The sequence below is a fragment of the Numenius arquata genome, chromosome 12 (assembly GCF_964106895.1).
Source record: "Numenius arquata chromosome 12, bNumArq3.hap1.1, whole genome shotgun sequence".
NCBI classification, from domain to species: Eukaryota; Metazoa; Chordata; class Aves; order Charadriiformes; family Scolopacidae; genus Numenius; species Numenius arquata.
The window spans coordinates 16,727,220-16,749,994 of NC_133587.1; the positions used below are offsets into that span (position 1 = coordinate 16,727,220).

The window sequence follows — 22,775 nt, forward strand, 5'->3', positions numbered from 1 at the left end:
CTCAACTAATCAGACTCAACATCAGTATCATTCACCGTAACTATAGGGATAACTTTTATCATAGACTGTACCACTGTACAGATAACAGCTTAGATTACTATCACGACATCGAGTAGAATTTAGTGCAAAGTCTAGACATTTTATAAAGTAAAAAGCACCAGGTGTGTGACTTGATTTACTGAATTCATTCTTGTCGAAGCTCAACAGGAGCGTGGGGGGCGTTGTGGGCTAGCACAGGGGGAGCAGGTTTCAGGTTGTAATGTGCATAAGCAGCTGAAAACATGTAAATCTTTAGAAACTTTTAGAAATAGACGTAGTATCCCTGAGGTTTCCCTGGATGTGAGTAAAATGTTTGTTGAATGCTAAATTTCTTGTGGAAAAAATGCTATGGCTTTCCTACTGCTTTGCTGGACAAAGGAGTGCCTATTGCACCTGCAGTCCCTGAAAATATGGTGTTTGTTCCTATCTTTCTATAACTAAAGTATTGCTGTGAGCCTTATAATTTCCTGGCAGTCAGGCCCTGCAGAGGTGGTACTGGGCGCTTGCTTGTCCTCTCTATGATATGGAGATGAGTGTAATTGATTTTCTTATTATATTTTTTGCCCCCTCTTCCTTCATTTCTACCTGGCTGTTGTTTAGGCCAACCAGAATATTTCTCGAATCACGTGGAGCAGGATTCTGTCCGGAAACCACTTCTGTCTGTTCTGGTGGCTGAACAGTTGGGTGCTGCGATGGCCACGGTTTGCGAAGCCGCACAGTTTGTCTCACAGATCCTGGCGTTGGGTCACCTGGTAGGTTTTCCTGTCAATGATCTTATGTGCCATTGAAAGCAGTTGTTAATGTCTTTACATGCTTACTATTATACTTACCTTAATTCTTTTTTTTTCTTTTTTTTTTTTTTTTCCCTCCCAGCATCATTTTAACGTCTGACAGGCTCCTGTTGTTGGAAACAATGGTTTTGGATGATCTCCCTAACTTAAAAGATACATATGCCTCCTTGTACTCCTCAGCTATGGAAGATTTAGAGATGGATTTTGATTCAGGACTGGAGGAAGATGAACTGAAACAGGAGGCTGCTCCTGAGGATTCCACGATCTTTGTAGCTTTTAAAGGAAATATAGGTGACACAGACTTTGAGCAGAAACTCGATACCATACTGGAGAACGTGCCTGGCCTTTTACACATGGGTAATGTACCTTCTTGGCATTTTTCAACTGTCCTTAAAATATTTATTTACATAGTCAGGGTGCTTGTATTATATTATTTTCAAGTTACTTAGTTTGTAATAAGATTTGTTGGGGTTATTCTTTGTGAATTCAGGAGTTTTCTTCTCGGAGACACAGAATACAAATTTCTGCAGTTATTTCATTGTTTAAAACTGAATTTATTTATTCCTATTCAGTTCCTTTGGTGGTTTTTTTTTTCCATTTCCCTGCATTACACATTGCTCTGCGATATGAAAGTGAGACCAGGAGATGTTTTTTACTGCCCAAACCATCCAATTTAAACCACTGCAGTTCATCTGAGAATAGGTTCACTCTCAAGTAATTGTGTCAGTTCAAGGTGTTACTGCCCCTTTGCTGCACTCACCTGCCCTACCTCATTTTTGTTTTATTTTCTGCTGGAGGATGTGGAGTGCTCTCATGTACCCCTGTGTACCCACCGAGCTCTGGGGAGAGAGTAGTGAGTGATAACAGGCTTTTGGGACAATAATGTCTTTTACCAGCACATCTAGATCTGGAAAAAGACATCTATCTGCTGTCTGAGCATCTTTGCAAAGGGTTTTGTGATGATTACTTAGACCTGCTCATTTATGTAGGGTCAGTGCTCTGGGATCAATGCTGTGCTCCCTCCCCACCACCAGCTTCCCCAGCAATGTCCCTCCTCTAGCATTACTTGAACGGTCAGGTTTAATGGCTTTGTTTCTTGCCATCAGTGTAGTTTGCTGTAGAAACAGACTAAAGCCAGGAGGGTTGCCTTAACTGTGGTGGCAGGAGCATGTAACCAGAAGAGCCTTGGAGACTGGGACCACAGCAGTGCTGCTCTGACCTGGCATGGCATCACAGAATCACAGAATGCTATGGGGCTGGAAGGGACCTCTGGAGATGATCCAGTCCAACCCCCTGCCAGAGCAGGGTCACCCAGAGCAGGTTGCACAGGAACGTGTCCAGGCGGGTTTTGAATGTCTCCAGAGATGGAGACTCCACCACCTCTCTGGGCAGCCTGTTCCAGGGCTCTGCCACCCTCACAGGAAAGAAGTTCCTCCTCATGTTTAGATGGAGCTTCTTATATTCAAGTTTGTGCCCATTCCCTCTTGTCCTGTCACTGGGCACCTCTGAAAAAAGACTGGCCCCATCCTCTTGACACCCTCCCTTTAAGTATTTATAAGCATTGATCAGATCCCCCCTCAGTCTTCTCTTCTCTAGACTAAAAAGACCCAAGTCCCTCAGCCTCTCCTCATAAGAGAGATGCTCCAGGCCCCTCATCATCTTTGTAGCCCTCTGCTACAGAGAACTGTACAGAACTGTACAGCAGTTCCCCTTCCTTCTTGAACTGGGGAGCCCAGAACTGGACACGGTGCTCCAGATGGGGCCTCCCCAGGGCAGAGCAGAGGGGGAAGATGACCTCCCTCCACCTGCTGGCCACACTCTTTTTAATGCCCCCCAAGGATGCCATTGGCCTTCCTGGCCACAAGGGCACATTGCTGGCTCACAGGCATCCTGTTGTCCATCAGGACTCCCAGGTCTTCTTCCTCAGAGCTGCTCTCCAGCAGGTCAGCCCCCAACCTGTCCTGGTGCAGGGGGTTATTCCTCCCCAGGTGCAGCACCCGACACTTGCCCTTGTTGAAGCGTTCATCAGGTTCCTCTCTGCCCAACTCTCCAGCCTGTCCAGGTCTCGCTGTGTGGCAGCACGGCCCTCCGGTGTGTCAACATGTTATGAACATGATTCAGGCCTCAGCTGAGAAAGCAGAACAGAAGGTTTTAAAATCAATGTCAAATTGATATGAAAATTATCAACGTGACAAGTTATTTAAACTGGTTCGGAGCAAAATAGGATATTCAGAGTGTCGAGTTAGTAAATAACATTGGTTTAGGCTTAGCAGATGCAATATTTGAAAAACAAGAAACTTGGGTACTCATATCTAGAAATATTGGAACTGATAATCCAATTTTTATATGTGAAATATTGGAACATTAATAGCAGTAAATACAGGGCTGTTCAAACCTCCACAAAAGGAGGTTTTAAAACTACTCCTGTCATGGTTCCAGCCAAAAGCTTGTTTATAGGTAGAAAGAGGATGAATTTAATACTGTAGCAGCAGAAGGAATTTGGTGAATTAATTAAGGACAAGAGATTCCTAAATAGAAATGAGTTATTGGCATTTTTAAATGACATGTTCTTCAGAATCAAAAAGTTACCAAACTTTTAGTAAATGTGATGTTACAGTGGAAGAAGTAGCTGAATTAAGTGTGGGCCAATGTTTACTGTTTTCAAAGGGACTTCCGTCTCAGAAAGCTAGAAACTGGAAGCTTATCAACCTGTATTAGGAATATATTTTTAATTATCCTTAAGTTCATTTTTTAGCAATAATTTAGTTAGGTACTGTTTCAGATAAATCTGTCCAATGTGACTGCCTTACCTTTTACCTTCCCACTTGTTACTTCTAAAAGAACTGATCTATGTAGAAACACTGATATATGTAGAAGAGGTTTTCAGAGAATGTGCAGCTAAATATTTTGCACAACTTTAGTATGCTTTTTTTGCGGTGGATCGAACATTCCTATTCAGAAGAACTAAATAATATTAATAAATTAATGAAATTCTGCTAGGACTCTGTTGGCACTGGCCTTCCCAAACCACTCATCATTTGCAAGGCCAAATAAACGTTTAAATTTTTTCAGCTGTGCTTTAGTACCAAGTTATTTCATCATATGTGTTTGAAAACTGCCTTTGCACTGACTCCAGCCCTTTTTCTTTTAAGAATCCGACAAGTTGAAACTGCAGAAGATCGAGCCTTGGAACAGCGTCCGCGTTACCTTCAATATACCCCGGGAAGCTGCCGAGCGGCTGCGAATTTTGGCTCAGAACAATAACCAACAGCTTCGTGACCTGGGAATTCTCTCAGTTCAAATTGAAGGTATTTCACACCTAATTTGCTTCCAAAAGCATTAAGCTAAAATTTAAGTACGCTCAGCAAGGGATTTTGTGTACTTGGTTAATGTTGCAAAGCTTCTAATTTAGTAACTTGGAAAATGACTTCAGGGAAAAGGTAGCTCAAGAGTCTTATTGCTCCAAGAACAGGTTCGGTAATAAAAATGATAACTGAAAATCCTCTGAGCATCAGGAAACCTCCTGAAAAATGTTTTTTGAGTGTTAGCAAAATGTGCCCTAATTTTTTTTTCCCCTGTTTTGTATGGGGCTTTCTTAAAAACAAGTTTTCAATGGAATTCACAATTAAGATATCCATTCTGGACAGTTGTCCAAGAGCACTCTCAGGGTAAAAACAACGGCATTTAATGCTTGTTGTGGTGTTTTCTTAAAATTGAAATCCAGAAGATAAGGGTAGGGTGATGCGTAACTCTCCTTCTAAAATGTGCGTTATAGGTAGAGTTTGTTCTTCCTTCCTTGACATCTTTTAAATGCCCTTTTGGAAATGTCTGTGTTCTGCTTTGCTGTGTATCACGCAGTTCACCCAAACTGTACCTTGCTTTTAGGGGAAGGGGCTATCAATTTAGCTTTAGCTCAAAACAGAACCCAGGATGTGCGAATCAACGGGCCCCTGGGCGCCAGCAGCGCGGTGCGGATGGAGACCAGCTTTCCCATGCAAGGGGGACAAGGTGAACTCCTTTGGGTTTTATTCCTTTAACTTTATACGCTTTGAAATTTTGTTCCCAAAGCTAATCATAACATTTCACTGATTACAGCAGCTGTTGTTTGCAGAATTATAATTGCCATTTTAATTAAGGTGTGTTCTTGTTTCTGTACTGTCAAACCCTGTCTCACATTATGCAAACTAAATAATTGGCTGCGTTTTGTCCCACAAACGTTGGAGTAATTTGGGTGGGGCAGATGGGTTAGTTTTGGGGTTTTTCGAGGGTTTGGTGGTTTGGGTTTTTGTTTTGGTGGTTTGGGGTTGGTTTTGTTTTGGTTGGTTGGTTGTTTTTGTTTGGTTTTTTTTTTTTTTTACATAAGGACTGTTAAAGTGATGAGTCTATAGTGAATTCGCTTCGAAATGTGCACAAGTTAGCACAGTTTTCTGTTTGGCTACTTTTAGCCAAACGAAAATGAGCCTTCATTCAGCGTACAGTAATAAACTGTTTTAGATTAAATCCATTATAATTAAGGGAAGGACAGGACACTGTCGTTCTTAGTCTCTCTTTTTATTATCTGATAAACTTTTGAGATCTGATCATAGGGAATTAATTTTCATGGAGAGGTGTAGTTTTATTAAACTATGTTTTAGAGCATTGTATAGGCATGATAAGTAATTCTTGACTACAAAGGTCAGATTTTAAGAAGAGTTAAAACAAAGCTGCTATGTAGTTTATTTTAATAGCTGAGTCATGAGGCAAAATAAACTAATTAGTATCTTAGGATTTAAAGCGATTAAAAAAAAGGGAACAGTTTTTGTCAGAGTTAAAGTAAGATGCAGGTGTGGCTGCTGCGGAGAAGAAATGCAAAGAACGTTTCACTCTGTATAAACCTGCTTAACTGTTTCCCTGCTAAACAGTAGGGAAGTCATTGTGCTTAGCGAGCAATGTAAAACAATTAAAGAAAGGTTTACTGGGGAAGCGGCTGCTCTCATCTTCGCTGTCACCATGACCAGCTTCCTTTCCTGCCTGCAGGTCAACAAGGGGAATGTAGCCAACAGGTCAACAGTATAAACATTTCATGAAATAAGTGTAACATTGTCACTTTTCTGTCTTACAACACCTCAGTTCCTTTCTAGGGTCAGATTTTGCAAGAACCTCAGTACATGTATAGCTTTGATACAATCTTGTCACTTAGTGGCTTTAGCGGCAATTCAGGCTCAAATAATGGATACTAGTGTTTCCTTCTACAGCCTTTCTATAGATGCGGTGCTAAAGGAAAAGCTTCATCATGACCTTAACTTGTTTGTTTTATACCAGGGAATCTAAGCTTTCAGACTTATGTGTCCTCAGGTTATTTCGGACAAACAATTATTAAAGTCTAAAAAACATATTTTATTAACAAATATAGTTTTTTTCTTGTAAAAAAAAAATCTAAAATTCTTCTCTATGTAAAAAATGCAAGACTTGATAATTTTTATTTTTATTCTTTAAGGTTTAATAAGAATGAGCAATGCTGCAGCTGTCATGATGTCCCAGAGTGGAAATGTGCCCTCCTCTATGGTGACGAGTGCTGCTAGTGCTGAGCTGCAGCCAAGAACACCTCGGCCTTCCTCACAGCCAGGTGCTACAATTTACTCACAGTCCTCACCTGAAAACGTTCTTGAATTTTTATTCTTTAGCAAGTGGGCTTCAGCCTGTACTCATTAGAGTACTCCAGAATTGTCTCGGAATACTTCCCTGCCCCTTCTGGGAGTTTCTGTGGAAGCCTCTCTGCCCCCATTAACCTGGCAAAACTTTTCAAATAATTTGGGTGCCTAATAAGTCACCAGCTTGCTGGGTGCTTGGTTCAAATACACTGAGCAGGGGCAGTGGTAATTCTGCAGCAGAGCTGTTGGAACTGAGCTTTATGTTTAAATAAAGGTAAGAGAAGGATCGGTCAAATGAGGCAGAGGTCTCCAGTAGGAAGTGAATGCACCAGCCTGAGCTCGAGCGCTTTTCAGGAGGGGTCAGGAGTTGGGAAGTTTAAGGATTGGGGATTTGCGGGTTGAGAATGTTTAGGGTTTATTCTTCAAATTCTACCAGTACAAGTTACTTGGATTTTGAGACTACAGAAAAAGAGAGGGGGTTATTACTTGTCCCTCCATAAAATGGTGGCAGTACTTGCCAACTTCTCTAGATCTCTGCAGTATTTATTCTTACAGACAGCATTTTTCATAAATGTTTTAAATATTCTGGGAATATTGGTTTATGATACTACCTTAATTCCTCATTATGCCACTTATTTTAACTGGTAGGGACAATAGCTCCAACAAGTGGGTTTTACATAGAAACCAGGGAAGAAGAGGCTAGAGAGCAGCCCTGCAGAGAGAGCTCTGGGGTTTGTGCTGATGAAAGTTGAGCAGGAGCCAGCAGTGAGCCCGGGCAGCCCAAAGAGCCAGCCATGCCCTGGGGACACCAAGCACCAAGAGGTGAGGTGACCATCCCGCTCTGCACCGCACCAGTGCGGCCCCAGCTCCAGCTCCCAGTGCATCTCTGGGTGCCTCCATGGAAGGAGGACATCAAATATTGGAGTGTGTCCAGAGAAGGGCGACCGGGATGGTGAGGGGTCTCAAGGGCAAGGCTCAGGAGCAGTGGCTGAGGTCACTGGGCTCGTTCAGCCTGGAGAAGAGAAGACCGAGGGGTGCCCTCATGGCACCTGCACCTTCCTCACCAGGCGGCAGCGGAGGGGAGGCACTGATCTCCTCTCTCTGGTGACCAGCGATGGGACATGAGGGAATGGAATGAGGCTGCCTCAGGGGAAGCGCAGGTTGGACATGAGGAGAAGGTTCTTCACTGAGTGATTGCTCGGTTCCTGCTCCCCAGGGAACTGGTCACAGCACCAGCCCTGTCAGAGATCAGGGAGCGTCTGGACGATGCTCTTAGTCATAGGGTTTAGTGTGAGGCAGTCCTGCGAGGAGCGGGGAGTTGGGCTCGATGATCCTTATGGGTCCCTTCCAACTGAAGAGGTTCTGTGGTTCTACCATTCTGGGTGCGTAGAAGGCGTACATTAGTCTGTAGTGAAAAGTGCTGTGAAGCTCTTGTGCTTTATTGTAGAGGTTATAAATGTATAAGACCTGGCTTCTCAGAGTTCCCCAACATTTTGAAAACTTATATAGAGCATTGTCTGTTCTGTCTGTTGGAGAAATTGGGACGCTGGAGCATGAATTTTTGTGCAGAGTAAGCAAATGCAAGCAAGCAATTTACCCTTTCTTGTTGTGGGGTGGGTTTTGTCTACAGTAGGTTACTATTTTTTTTTTTTTTAACTTTTCTTTGCTATTTTAATAGATGCAATGGATCCACTCTTATCTGGGCTAAATATCCAGCAGCAAAATCATCCATCTGGATCTTTAGCTCCCCAGCTCCATTCAATGCAGTCAGTCCCAGTAAACAGGCAGATGAACTCAGCCAACTTCCAGCAGCTACAGCAGCAGACGCAGTTGCAGACACGTCCTCCCCAGCCACACCAGCAGCCACAGCAGGGTATTCGACCTTCATTTACTTCACCAGCACAGGTTCCAGTTCCCCCTGGCTGGAACCAGCTTCCTTCTGGAGCACTTCAGCCTCCACCAACCCAGGGAGCATTGGGTACATTGACAGTAAATCAGGGCTGGAAAAAGGCCCCGCTGCCTGGACAAATGCAGCAGCAACTTCAAGCAAGACCATCTCTAGCAACAGTACAAACTCCTACTCATCCTCCACCTCCATACCCTTTTGGAAGCCAGCAAGCTTCCCAGGCTCACTCAAACTTTCCCCAAATGAGCAATCCTGGCCAGTTTACTGCTCCTCAAATGAAAAGCCTTCAGGGAGGGCCCTCACGGGTTCCTACGCCACTACAACAACCCCACCTGACCAACAAGTCTCCTGCTTCCTCTCCCTCCTCCTTCCAGCAGGGCTCTCCTGCATCATCTCCAACAGTTCCCCAGACGCAGCAGCAGATGGGACCAAGGCCCCCCCAGAGCAGCACGCTTCCCCAGGGATTCCAGCAGCCTGTCACTTCTCCCAGTCGTAATCCTATGGTGCAGCAGGGGAATGTACCCCCCAACTTCATGGTGATGCAGCAGCAAAACCAAGGTCCACAAGGTTTACACCCTGGCTTAGGAGGTAAGAAGAACTGAGACCTTTTATTTTAAAATGAGAAGAAGCATAAAATAGGCTAGAACTAATGTTGCTGTCAGTTTTGAAAAGATCCTTTAAAAGGCAGAATAAAGGCCTAGGTAGAGTATGAAGTGGGTATGGGTGGATTAGCAGCAGTGTCACCATGTTTCTGCTGCCTGTCTCTGTCCTGCAGTGTCCCAGTGATGGCTGCAGGGTGGACTCTGGGCCACTGCAGAGAGAAACAGCTGGATGCCATTGCTGGTTATGACTGCCACGTGTCCTCTTGACACTTCTTCTGTTGCCTTTAAGAAAGTTGGGGATATTCACAGACGGTGTGGGGTTTTTTCTTTTGGTTTGGTGGTGGTCTTTTTTGGGAGGGGGATATTTTTTGAGAAAGAGGGAGAGAGTGTAATAAGAAGAAATGAATGTTTTCTTTCTCTCTTCAGCTTCCTCTGTCACCATTTACATTTTCTACTACAGAACCGAGGCATTATTTCACATCTTTTTCTACGTTGTGGGTGTCTCTTCTTGACCCTGTCTTTATTTGTCACCAGTTTCTTCCCATAGAGAAGAGGAAAGAGCTGTTACTGCCATGCTGTTTCACTCCCTATTCTGTAATTAAGAGGTCAAGCAATGTTTTAAATTCCCCATTGGTTGTGTTGTCTTTAGTTTTCTCCTCAGACCTCTGCTCTCACATCTTTTAGTTACTACTCCTGCAATTCTTCTCTGACAGTTGAAGGAATTTAATTTGTCAGTCCCAAGATCTCTGTTATGTCCTTGGTGTATTTCTTTTTCTCCTTGAGCCCTCTGTGCCAGACTTGTAGCACTTCTCTCTGCTCACTCATTTCTTCATCTTTCTCTTGAACGGCTGCTCTCGTTTACCCAGACACAACCTCTTGCTTAAGCCTTTAAAGTATTTTCTTTCTGTACTTATAAAATATGAGCTATATTTTTTATCCACCTACACACACATATATATGTTCTAGTTTCTTGCATTCTCACATTGTACATCTGAAATCTGTCCAAAAGCTGTAAGGAATGCCCTTTTCTTTGTGTGCTGGTCTGGACAAGCTCCTTGTTTTCCCTGTTTGTACCACGGGTCTCATTTGAATTCAGATGAATTGTCTCGGTTTCCAAGTTCTTCTCTTCCAGATTGTTCTTAGGATCTGGCAGTGCCCTATACTTGGCATATCTTATCTTGTCTCCATCTGGAAACAGTTATTTATTATTTATTATAGTCATGTTTCCCTGCAGTTTTGCCTCACCAAGCCATATGTCCCCATCAGGAACCATTTCCTCGAGGTAGCACAACCACGTCCCATAGACAGTGTCACCTGCCTCTTCTCCTTCCTTTCTAAGTAAACCTACTACAAACAAAACCCTACCTTTTCAGTTAAAAAACACCCCAAATAAACTATCAAAATACTTTATTTGGACTCACTGTAGACCTTATTGCTAAATTCAGTAATCCTGCTCAGAGCTCTATCCTCAGCTGATTTAAGAAGGCAGGATCCTATTGGTTTCAGCAAAGCTGTGGTGCTTCCACTTGCTGAGATTTTTGCCTGGCTTCTGTGCGTGCTCGTTCCTTGCTGCAATTTAGATGTTAATTAAGTTGTAATTACGGATCTTTCAATTTTTAAGTCATCTTGGATTTAAAGGTTTGGTGCAGATGAATACATTCAAATGCTTCCATTTCACCCCGTTAATTTCGCAAATCAGAATTTACATCAGATTTGGAAGAGGCCAAGTTAATGCTTCTTTTTTTCTCAGTTCAAGCATTACTGTGTGCAAAAATTCCCTAAAAGTTTAGCAGCACTAAAACTATAGTCCGGTGATGTGATGTTTCAAGAAGTATGTGTTCTGTATTTGCTGATGGGTCCAGAGAAGGGCAACGGAGCTGGTGAAGGGTCTGGAGCACGAGTCTTGTGAGGAGCAGCTGAGGGAGCTGAGGGTGTTCAGCCTGGAGAAGAGGAGGCTGAGGGGAGACCTTCTCGCTCTCCACAACTCCCTGAAAGGAGGGTGTAGCCAGGGGGGGTCGGTCTCTTTTCCCAAGTCACAGGCCATGGGACAAGAGGGAATGGCCTCAAGTTGCTCCAGGGGAGGTTCAGATTGGATATTAGGAACATTTTTTACACAGAAAGGGTTATTAAGCCTTGGAATGGGCTGCCCAGGGAAGTGGTTGAGGCACCATCCCTGGAGGGATTTAAAAGCCGGGTTGACATAGTGCTTAGAGACATGGTTTAGTGATGGTTTTTATCAGAGTTAGGTTGATGGTTGGACTATATGATCTTAAAGGTCCCTCGCAACCTAGACAACTCTATGATTGTTTGACCTGTAAACTTGATGATCTCAAAATATTCATTACAAACCCAGGTCCCGATTAGTTAACACCAGCGATACAATTAAGTGTGCAAGAAAGCTGTAACTGTAGAAGGAACTAAGCTCAGATTCTGGCTGTGCATCGCAGGTCAGAAAACCGAGGGAGGACGGGGTGGCCGCTGGGTCTGTGGCGCCAACCATTTGACAGCAAGTTAAGAAGAAGTGGGTTCTGTTAAATCCATCTCTGCTCCTGCTGAGGTTGGTGGGTGGAGGGGAGAGTTTGCTCTCTGTCCCAGGGCAGGGTGATGTTTTGCTGTGACAAGGGCAGCAGTAATAGCAGGGCTACCTGAATGAGCGGCTGTTAGGGACCCTGGACATGCTGTCTCGAGGGGTGACTCAACCCGCTCTGGGCTGAGACGTTCTGAGTGTGCATAGAGCCAGCAGCAATGCTGAGGAGCGTGTACCTGGTGTGTGATGGTGCCAGTTGTTGAGAGGAGCACATCACTGTAAGAAAAATGCAAGGTATTTGTGTTTCTGCATGTGGAGTAAGTTAAGGGCTCAATTAGAGTTGAGATGCAGTAGGTAAGAAAACAGCAAACTATGTGACTTTAATTTCTAGTTTCTAAAACATGGACTTTTTGCCATCTCTGTGGGGTGAGTTTTGTAGTTTGATTCAGTTCAAACTGTAATTTTAGTAGCTCGTTAGGCAGAATTACTGCACAGGAGAGAACTATACATGTGTTCAGTGGGTTTCGTTTATTGGCAAAAAGTACTTTCTGCCTAAGCCTGCATTGTGACAGCACGTTCCTGATTTTATCTTCTTTTTCTACCTGTTCTCCGTGCTTCCTACTAACAACATTCTTGTGTTTAGGGGTGCCCAAGCGCCTGCCCCCGGGGTTCCCTGCAGGCCAGGCCAACCAGAACTTCATGGCAGGGCAGGTGCCTTCCAGCGCCCCGGGAACGCCAGGGAGCAGCGGGGCACCGCAGCTGCAGACCAGCCAGAGCATCCAGCACACAGGTCTGTTCCAAACATGGTGTTCTGCAGGTTTTTTTTTCCTTTTTTTGTAGAAAATTATGCCTTTACTTGGGTCACACAGATACCAAAACATTAAACTCTTGTCATTAATAGGGAGTTAGCTCGCCGGGGCTGCAGGCGTGTTCTCTCTGTGTTGGGAAATGAGGAAAAGAAAAGCAGGAGGCTGTTCATGCTTTTCAAACACCACACCTATTATTGATTACGACTGTGATAGTAGGATCCAGAAGTACCCATTAAGAAACTGAATGGAAGTAGCATGGAAGTTTGGAGGCTAGGGATAATAAGAAGTTCCTTTTGTGTTGTAACTTTGCCCAGAAAAAAAATAAAGCAGCGTTGATATCTTAGAAGCAGAACAAAATACACAAAATTATTTATTAGATCCTTTGAAAGCTTTGGAAGTCTACGTACAGGCAGCCCTGTAAAAATTACATCTTTAGTTCACTAATGTCTCCATTTAACAATTTGATTATCAGTCTTTTGTCTGGATTATGGAAACCTTGCTGATGTCATTTCATCAGTACTCCATGAATTTACTTCATAACCCATTATAAAATAACCTCAAGGTTTGATGCTTATTTTGGTTAGGAATTACTCTGTTGAATGAGGTGATACGGAAGACTTCAAAACTTACTTGCAGATAGTAACTGAAGTGGAATGTTGCATCTTCTGCAGTGGCGTACACGGGAAGTACCTGTCTGAGTGTTTATTTTAAGAAGTCTGATGTTCTGTTTTGACAACTAACCGGTATCTGTAGCATCAACCATTGCATCACAGGACTGCAACTATGTCAGATATTCCAGTTCTTTGGAAAAGGGAGTAAAACAATTTTGGAGTTGTGAAAACTTATTCCAGTCAGTTTCTTACTGGCTTGCTTTTTTTTTTTTTTTTTTTTTTTTTTTAAGGTGGCCAAGGATCTGGACCTCCTCAAAATCAGATGCAAGCACCACACGGCCCACCAAATATGATGCAGACCAATCTAATGGGACTTCATGGAAATATGAACAACCAGCAGGCTGGTGCTAGTGGGGTGCCACAGGTTAACATGGGCAACATGCCGGGACAGCCGCAGCAAGGACCACAGTCTCAGCTCATGGGAATGCACCAGCAAATTGTGTCCTCTCAAGGACAGATGGTGAACATTCAGGCTCAGGGATCGCTGAACCCTCAAAACCAGATGATACTTTCTCGAACTCAGCTCATGCCACAAGGCCAAATGATGGTGACACCACAAAACCAAAATCTTGGTCCTTCTCCCCAAAGGATGACCCCACCCAAACAGATGATTCCCCAGCAGGGACAACAGATGCTGTCTACACACAATCAGATGATGGGACCTCAGGGCCAGGTCTTGTTACAGCAGAACTCGATGATGGAACAGATGATGACCACTCAGATGCAAGGAAATAAACAGCCTTTTAGTACCCAAAACCAGTCCAATGTTATGTCGGGGCCAGCTCAGCTGATGAGAGGACCAACCCCAAACATGCAAGGAAACATGGTGCAGTTCTCAGGGCAGATGATGGCACAGCAAGGCCCTGTGAATGGAAATCCTTCTCAGGTGATGGGAATTCAAGGGCAAGTTTTAAGACCCACTGGACCTGGTCCTCACATATCTCAGCAACTTGGGGATACTACTACTACAACAAATAATGATGTGAACTTGACACAGATGTTACCTGATGTTCCTGTGCAGCAGCCGAACATGGTGCCTTCTCATATGCAAGCAATGCAAGGAAACAACAGCGCTTCAGGGAGTCATTTCTCCGGCCATGGGCTGCCTTTCAATACAGGGTTCAGCGGAACGCCAAATGGGAATCAGATTTCCTGTGGGCAGAATCCTGTTTTTCCTGTCAATAAAGATGTTACGCTCACAAGTCCACTCTTGGTTAACCTTCTACAAAGCGATATATCAGCAGGACACTTTGGTGTGAACAACAAACAAAATAATCAGAATGCCAACAAGCCAAAGAAGAAGAAGCCTCCAAGGAAGAAGAAAAATAATCAACAACTAGAACAAACAACGTAGGTTTAATATTACATTGTTTTTTTAAGGGGCATGGGGAAGCTCCACAGGCAACTTGTCAATATTTGTTCAGTAAGTATGGGGTAAGAAAGGACCTGTATTATTTCATATTCTACCGATTTCTCTCAAGAGTTAAATGATAACCCACTGGTAAGTCTGCCACTGGAAAGTTCATTCAAGATTTAAAAAAAACACCAAACCACCATGCAAACATCCCAGCTTGGTTATTAACCTAATTATATCACCACCGGTCCTTACAATTACTGGGAGATGTAAGAGGAAGGGTAGAAGGCGTTTCAATGTGTCAGAGGGCACATGGTGCCGCAGCCCTGGGAAGAGCAGGCTGCCTGTTTCAAGCAGTCTGACAGCCACAAAGGTTGGGGGAGTACTTTCAGAAGAATTCTAAGCCACTGTATAACCTGTGCAGTAGAGATTTTTGGGGGGGTTGTTTCCTGAATTATATGTATATCCTGACATGTTTCTGCCTGGAATTGAGCTGGAACTTCTCTCTTAGTTGAAGCTGCAGCTGGAATTTAGAGGGAGGAATCTGGTACTTTGTGGGTACCAGGACAACGAGCCCAAGCAGCGCTGGTCTTCCTGGCCTGGGAGAGATTAAGAAGGAAAAAAAAAACTCCAGCTCTTGAGAGGGAAGAGGCAAATGCATAATATTGGGAGATAATGAATGTACCTATTCAATGGAAATATGAGGTTGCTGAATCTCTTCATTCCTCTTTGGCCAATGTAGTCTTCATTGGCCAGCTGTCCTGTAGCCTTTTGCTGTTGACAGGCTGCTGATACCAGCCCAGGGCTGTAGACCGCTGCTGCTGTACCATTATTCAGCTAATGTGGTGAAGGGGGCTGTGCTGTATCTAATTATTCTAATGCTGCAGGTGAGCCACAGGGGCATTGACAAGAATCCACCTGATGGAACTTCTGGGGATTGTTTTCAGTTTGCTTTAGAAAAAAATGGAAAAACTTTGCACAGAAAATTGTAACACAGGAGTATCCAAATCTCAAAGTTAAGTTCTTAAACAAACAAAAAGGTAGAAATGGCACTCTGAGCTGTCGGTGTGGCTCTGGTTCCACCAGTCCCACTCCTTTGAATAATCATTATCAGTCTTTAACCTGAAGTTAACACTACCTTTTCCAGAGGCAGGTGTCCAGTTCAGTGCAAAGAGTGGATGGCATTCAAGTACTTAGTGGTTATTCAATATTTTATTTTTTTCCCTCGGTTATTCAGTGTGCAGCCCCAACCTGCATCTTCTGCACAATGTCAAGATTGCTTCATGAAGATGTAATTAATTTTCTCATGGACATTTTAGTTCTGGACTGAAACGACTCGCATCATCTATAGCAAGTGATCTTTTGTGACAATCCTTAATTGGCTTAACTCGTACTAAAATAAAATGCAGAAGCTGTTACTTGCCTTTTACAGGTGCAGAAATGCTTCATAGCAGATGTAAAGCAAATCATGCTAGCTTAATAGGCCTTGAAAAAAGTCTTTCAAATACCTGCTATATAATTATATATGCTCATGGTGTGGCCTGTCAGCTCAATACTGCTGCAAAACAGGCCCTGTGATTTCAGATTAAGTCTGAAGGAGTACACAGTCTGTGGCCAGCTGTGGAAACTTGGTTCAAGTAACTTGCCTAGAACCAAGTAGCCAACGTGTGGGTAGATGGCAGCTTCGGGGTGACTTGGTGTTGTGGTTTAACCCTGTGTAGCAGCTGGGACCACGCAGCCACTCACTGACTCCCCCCGGTTTTGATGAGGGAGAGAATCGGACAAGTAGAAGTGAGAAAAACCTCGTGGGTTGAGATACAGCCAGTTTAACAGGTAGAGCAAAAGCCACACACACAAGCAAAGCAAACCAAGGAGTCCGTTCCCCACTCCCCAGGGGCAGAGGGGGGTTCAGCACCCCCAGGACAGCAGGGCTCCATCAGCGTAACGGTGACTGGGGAAGACAAACGCCATCGCTGCGAGCGTCCCCCCTTCCTCCTCCTTCCCCAGCTTTATATACTGAGTGTGACGTCACACGGCATGGAACGTCCCTTTGGTGATGGGGGTCAGCTGTCCCGGCTGTGTCCCCTCCCAGCTCCTTGTGCCCCCCCAGCCCATCGCTGGTGGGGTGGGCTGAGGAGCAGAATGGCCTTGAGAGCTCAGTAACAACCCAAAACACCAGCGCGATATCGCTCTGTGCCCATCCCAGATCCAAAACACAGCGCTGCACCAGCTGCTGTAAGAAAGTTAACTCCATCCCAGCTGGAACCATGACATTCTCCACCCCTTCTTCCATACCATTTATGTCATGCTCAGGTCCTACACTGTTCAGTCCCTCATTAACCACCCCCCCCTTCCCATCCTTTGATGTGATACACAGATATCATTCTCTTAGTCCATGGACCACCCCTGTGAAATGTCTGTAAAGTATCCGTAAATGTCCACAAATGTCCATTAAGGTCTTCCAGTCCATGACCTTGTGCTCCATCTGCCCCAGCATCACCCAGGCCAGTAGCGATGCTGTGTTGGGTGGAGGCACTGGGCACCAAAGCCAGCTCAGGTGGTGTCACTGCTGCACTGCACTGCTGCTTGTAAAGCTTGGCCTCCAATGGTTTAGGTGGTTCCTGCTGTAACAATTCCTGTAACACACAATTCAAATCATGGGTCACAACAATATAAAGATATATCCATTGCAGTCTCCACCCCTGGTCCCTTTGGACCAGGTTACGGGATTAAACATTGCAGTGAAGTCCTCCCCTTCCTCCTAGCCTGGCATCGAGGCGTTCCTGCTAGAGTAATTCCCATAACGTGCAACTCAAATCCTGGCTTTAACTTTACTCCTGATTTCTGTGCCACTCCCCCCATCCCCCCCAGTGGCACAGGGGAACAGGGAATGGCAGTTGCAGTCAGTTCATCACTCCTGGTTTATGCCGCTCCTTCTTCTGGGAGAGGACTCCTCACCGCCTTCCGCTGCTCCAGCGCAGGGTCCCTCCCAGGGGCTGCAGCTCTTCATGAGCTGCTCCCATCTGGGTCCTTCCCGCGAGCATCCCCTGCCCTGGCGTTAACCTCCATGGGCTGCAGGGCACAGCCTGCATCACCGTGGTCTTCACCACGGGCTGCAGGGGAATGTGGCACCTAAAGCAGCTCCTCTCCCTCCTCCTTCACTCACCTGTGTGTCTGCAGTTACTTCCACTCAGTTCCGTCCCATCGGAGGCGCAGGCAGCAGCAGCCCTGGCTGTCTGCAGCCCAGGAACATCTCCATTGCTGGGATCAGGACCTTCCTGAGCCTGGCAGAGCAGGATGAGAAGCAGTCAGCAGTGCAGCAAGCAGCCAAAGCGGGAAGCAACCACTAACGAGCACAAGACTAATTATACAGTAAGACAAGCAAGCCCCATGGCGAGCACGGGAGTCTGCCAGTTAATAGGCAAACAGCAATAACCGCTATAAACTCAATCTAGCACATTCTAATCAAATCTGGCTGTCTCAACCTGTTGAGCCCAACGTTGGGCGCTAAAAAGGACTGTGGTGGTTTAACCCCATGTGGCATCTGGGACCACGCAGCCCCTTGCTCCCTCCTCCAAGTTGTGATGAGGGAGAGAATCGGACGAGTAGAAGTGAGAAAAACCTCGTGGGTTGAGATACAGCCAGTTTAACAGGTAGAGCAAAAGCCACACACACAAGCAAAGCAAACCAAGGAGTCCGCTCCCCGCTCCCCAGGGGCAGAGGGGGGTTCAGCACCCCCAGGACAGCGGGGCTCCATCAGCGTAACGGTGACTGGGGAAGACAAACGCCATCGCTGCGAGCGTCCCCCCTTCCTCCTCCTTCCCCAGCTTTATATACTGAGTGTGACGTCACACGGCATGGAACATCCCTTTGGTGATGGGGGTCAGCTGTCCCGGCTGTGTCCCCTCCCAGCTCCTTGTGCCCCCCCAGCCCATCGCTGGTGGGGTGGGCTGAGGAGCAGAATGGCCTTGAGAGCTCAGTAACAACCCAAAACACCAGCGCGATATCGCTCTGTGCCCATCCCAGATCCAAAACACAGCACTGCACCAGCTGCTGTAAGAAAGTTAACTCCATCCCAGCTGGAACCATGATGTTTGGAATCCGTCACTGAGGTCCCAGCTCGTCCCTTGCAGTGCCCGGCTTGTTACACCTCACCAGGTTCTGAGATGTGCAGAAGAGGCTCCTTTTGCCCAGGGGGGTGGTCGAGGGCAGGCACCATCCATCCTGTTGCAGTGCTGCTGGAGGAAGGGCCATAGGTGACGGCGTGCCGAGCTTTCCAGCTTTGATAGTCTGTGGCTGTGTGGGAGGAAGGTATCTGAGGGCATGTCGGTGGTTCAGTTTGCAATTCCAGAAATTTTAAGTGCAAGTAATTTGGCAGGAGTGGCTTGTAAGGGTATATTGCAGGACGTAGTGTTGTGTGGTCCAGGTGTAGAGAACAGCAGTAGAATGATGGCAGGATGTGCTTCTTCCTGCTTTTGGTACGTTAGATCCTGCAGAGAGTCTCAGATAAAGAGCAAGCAGGTATTTTCCTGTTTGTTTTTCACCTGACATTCAAAGCTATCCAGATGTCTTCCAAACAATAACAATGTCTTATTTTTCTTGGAATCAAAAACTTTCATGTTCATAGAATCACAGAATGGTTAGAGTTGGAAGGCACCTTAAAGCCCATCCAGTGCCACCCCCTGCCCTGGGCAGGGACACCTCCCACCAAACCAGGTTGCTCCAAGCCCCATCCAACCTGGCCTTGAACCCTTCCAGGGATGGGACCCAACAGCAGTTTGTACAGCACCGGAGGCATAGCTGATGATTTGCAGCAAAGTAAAATACGCAGACCTGGTGTCACTGTTAGTCACCTGTATCTGTCATGGAAAGTGGTTTTTTTTGGCCCAAATCAAAGACAAAAATGGCTTTGTATTTCTAGGTAGGAAAGATCTGGTGCTACATGTGAAAAATAAAATGCTTCAAGTCTAAACAGATTCCAGTGAAATAACAGTAATCACTACTCCAGTGAGCTCTCTTACCATGGAAGTGGCAAAGGGTTCAGTGGGAGAAGACGAGCTGGCACTCTCTTCTGAAAAGAAAATCCGTTAATTGTTAGACAAAAGCCTTGTTAGGGGTTTGTTTTCGGTGACCTTACTGGTGGTCACCCAACTTCAGTGTGGCCTGGGAGTATCAGGACAAGAACATCTAAAGCTCTCCTCTGAGCTCACAAAGCCCCACAAGACTATGTGCTTGTTAAAAAGTTTTCACAAAAAAAAAAAAAAAGAAAACTATAATACAGCTTTTCTATTGAGCTGTGACAACCCAAAAGAAGTCCTAGCTCTTAAATAGTGCTTTTAATCAGGTTTCGGTGGACTTAAAAGGAAATCCCACTCTGTACTTACTCTGTCACTTCAGTTTTCAGTGCACGTTCTCTTGCCAGCACTACCTGCAGGATGCAGACACCCGACACGGATTAGCATTTTGTTCCTTAGCGGGCTGTATATTAATCACTTTATCCTTGCAGGAGCATTAGGAAGGGCACTATCCTTATAAATGTTTTTGAGGTTATTCTCCAGCAGAAGGAGGGGACTGTAATGAGGGCTGGCCCTGAGACCTTCCTGCCTCCTTCCCTCTCGGCTTCCGTCATATCGTTGGGCCAGCTCAGCCTTCTCCTGGCTTGGAATTGCTGGTTCTTCTAAATCTCATTTGGATCACTTACCTTTGCATCAGAAGAAAGTAGCTTTTCATCTTGGCTTTTTCTCTCTCATTCTTCCTCAGAAATTTTGCCATTCAGAGCAGCAAACCTGGTTTGGAAATGCAGCTAGAAATCACTTCAAAATAATTTCTGAGGTGTGATAATATAGTAACAAAAGTACCATTAATGATATGGTTTGTAGACTGAGCCGTATCAGAATGTAAATGGGATATGTGAGCTATTGGAAGGGTTTATTCATGGGTTTATTTATGAGTCTAGGATCATTTGAAGGCTTTGCCCAGTTGAGCAACTCAGCACTGGAATGAAAACCAGGACATTTTGGAAAAGTAGGTTGTTTAAAAGTGATTGTGTCTGTTTTCTGAACCTGAGGACAGGTAATGGGGTGTAAACTAAGGAAAAAGATGGTAGATGAAACATGACTGTAGATAAAGCGTGTTAGTTAATTCTGTTAAATACATGCACACGCGGTTGTGTGGTGTTCCCCTCTGCACAGACCGTGACCACCACCTGCACTGGGAGACCAGTGATCATCCCCCGGCTGCTGTCCCTGCGGGTGTTCGGAGGGCAGTCCCGGTGGGCGCTGGCATGTGCAGGGGGTGAATAGCCCTGTGGGGAAGAGCAGCTTTTCTCACCCAGACTCAGATCACCTGTAACCACGGGGCTGGGGGTGACAGCCCCCCCTGGAAATGAGGGAAGCCAGGCCCATTGAGCATCAGAGGATGAATGTCTTTCTATGGAAGCAAAAGTTGTTGCAGAGCGTTGTACCATGTTGGCAGGGCTGTTTCTGCTTGTATCTGTGCTGGAATTTTATTTTTGCACGCCTGATTTCAGCATCTGCAGCACTTTAGGGGTTTGTTTGTTGGGTTTTGGTTGGGTTTTGTACATCTTCTAGAGTTCCGTTAACGGTATGAGCTTCAACAAGGCCAAGTGCCAGGTCCTGCACTTGGGTCACACCAACCCCATGCATCGCTCCAGGCTTGGGGAAGTGTGGCTGGAGCTGCCCAGCAGAAAAGGACCTGGGGGTTCTAATTGACAAGCGGCTGAATATGAGCCAGCAGTGTGCCCAGGTGGCCAAGAAAGCCAACGGCATCCTGGCTTGTATGAGAAATAGTGTGACCAGCAGAAGTAGGGAGGTGATTTTCCCCCTGTACTCGGCACTGGTGAGGCCACACCTCGACTATTGTGTCCAGTTTTGGGCATCTCAGTACAGGAGAGATATTGAGGTGCTGGAGTGAGTGCAGAGGAGGGCAACGAAGCTGGTGAAGGGCCTGGAAAACAAATCATATGAAGAGCAGTTAAAGGAGCTGGGACTGTTCAGTATGAGGAAGAGGAGGCTGAGGGGAGACCTCATCACTCTCTACAACTACTTGAAAGGACACTGTAGAGAGGTTGGTGCTGGTCTCTTCTCACAGGTTATTAGCAATAGAACAAGAGGGAATGGCTTCAAGCTGCAACAGGGTAGGTTTAGACTGGACATTAGGAAACAATTCTTCACAGAAAGAGTGGTCAGACACTGGAACAGGCTGCCCAGGGAGGTGGTTGAGTCACCATCCCTGAATGTGTTTAAGAGTCGTTTAGATGTGGTGTTGGGGGATATGGTGTAGGGGAGAACTTTGTAGAGTAGGGTTGATGATTGGGCTCGATGATCCCAAGGGTCTTTTCCAACCTGAATGATTCTGTGATTCTATGAGTCTCTCTCCACTCTGACAATGGATTTTGTATCTGGAGGTTGTGCTTGACAATGCAGCTGGTGGAGCCAAGGGTTCACTAACCACAATCCATACTGTACCTAATGGGTAGTTGGGTTTTATTACATCCAGAGCAATAAGAGAGAAGAGCAAATGTGGAATATTTGTCCATCTCACACAAACTTCTCCTCTTGCTTCTTATTCGTATTGAGAATTTGGGGCTTTTTGGATGACTCGTGGTTGTTAATTCTGCCCAGTGAATTTCAGCTACATTCAAAATTCAAGTTACGTTTACATTTTCCAGCCATTACTGTAGCAGTCGTTCCTACAATAACTGCTCTTCTTTGCTCGCAAAGATGGGTCCTGTCTGTTCTGTGGGGTTTGTAGGGCTTTCCCAGTGAGCCCCATCTGGCAGGAGAGGTTTTCTAAGAATCAATTTTGCAGCACTTTTGCAAAGAAAACTTAGACAAAACTTAGAAACTTTGCAGTTTTCTAAGTTAAACCTGTTTGTGCAGTGATGCCCCGGGTCGGCTTTTTATCTAATCTTTAACTGTAGCATTTTTAATCTCCCCCCATTATGAAGAAATCCTAAATGGCAAAATTACAAATTTGAGATTGCATTCGCAATTTGAGGCAGTTATTCCAGTTCATGTTGCTGGCACCCACATCAAAGGCTGCGGCTCCTCTGGGTGATTTTGTTGCCAGAATTTTTGTTCGTTTGTGGCTGTTAATGCGATGCTTCCAGGGCGTGTGTATGCATTTTGCCAATTTTCATCAAATGTATTGGTGGAGACACGTGAGCCTGTAACAACTGCATCACAGGAGTTGGTGGTAGGCTGGATGAGACACGGGTTTTAATTCCAAATACTTTCCCTGGCAAGACTTGCCCGCTCAGCAGCCGTGCTTGGCACGGTTCTCTGTTTGCTCCATTTCTTACCTTCCTTTTGTCTCGGTTTATGTTCTCCCCAAGTTTGACCAGCGAAAATTTGGGGACTTTCAAGCCACACGCTGCTTTTAGAACCTCAGGTAGTTAATAGGACATTAGGAGGGGCCTGGTCTC

General features: G+C 45.3%; 1 protein-coding gene across 4 annotated transcripts in view; it reads left to right on the forward strand.

Moving 5' to 3' along the window:
• The first annotated feature begins 717 nt into the window (after positions 1 to 717).
• Positions 718 to 22,775, forward strand: part of NCOA6 (nuclear receptor coactivator 6) — a 38,778-nt gene continuing 16,720 nt past the window's right edge. Inside the window, exons 1-8 of one of the 4 annotated variants that reach the window (XM_074157015.1) lie at positions 718 to 791; positions 913 to 1,187; positions 3,983 to 4,138; positions 4,716 to 4,838; positions 6,307 to 6,435; positions 8,139 to 8,954; positions 12,139 to 12,285; positions 13,206 to 14,325. In XM_074157015.1, coding sequence (XP_074013116.1) covers positions 953 to 1,187; positions 3,983 to 4,138; positions 4,716 to 4,838; positions 6,307 to 6,435; positions 8,139 to 8,954; positions 12,139 to 12,285; positions 13,206 to 14,325 — 2,726 coding nt within the window. In that variant the 5' untranslated portion in view covers positions 718 to 791; positions 913 to 952. Of the gene's footprint in view, positions 792 to 912; positions 1,188 to 3,982; positions 4,139 to 4,715; positions 4,839 to 6,306; positions 6,436 to 8,138; positions 8,955 to 10,845; positions 10,849 to 12,138; positions 12,286 to 13,205; positions 14,326 to 22,775 lie in introns of those variants that run through there. The other 3 variants (XM_074157013.1, XM_074157016.1, XM_074157014.1) reach the window with 3 other exon arrangements.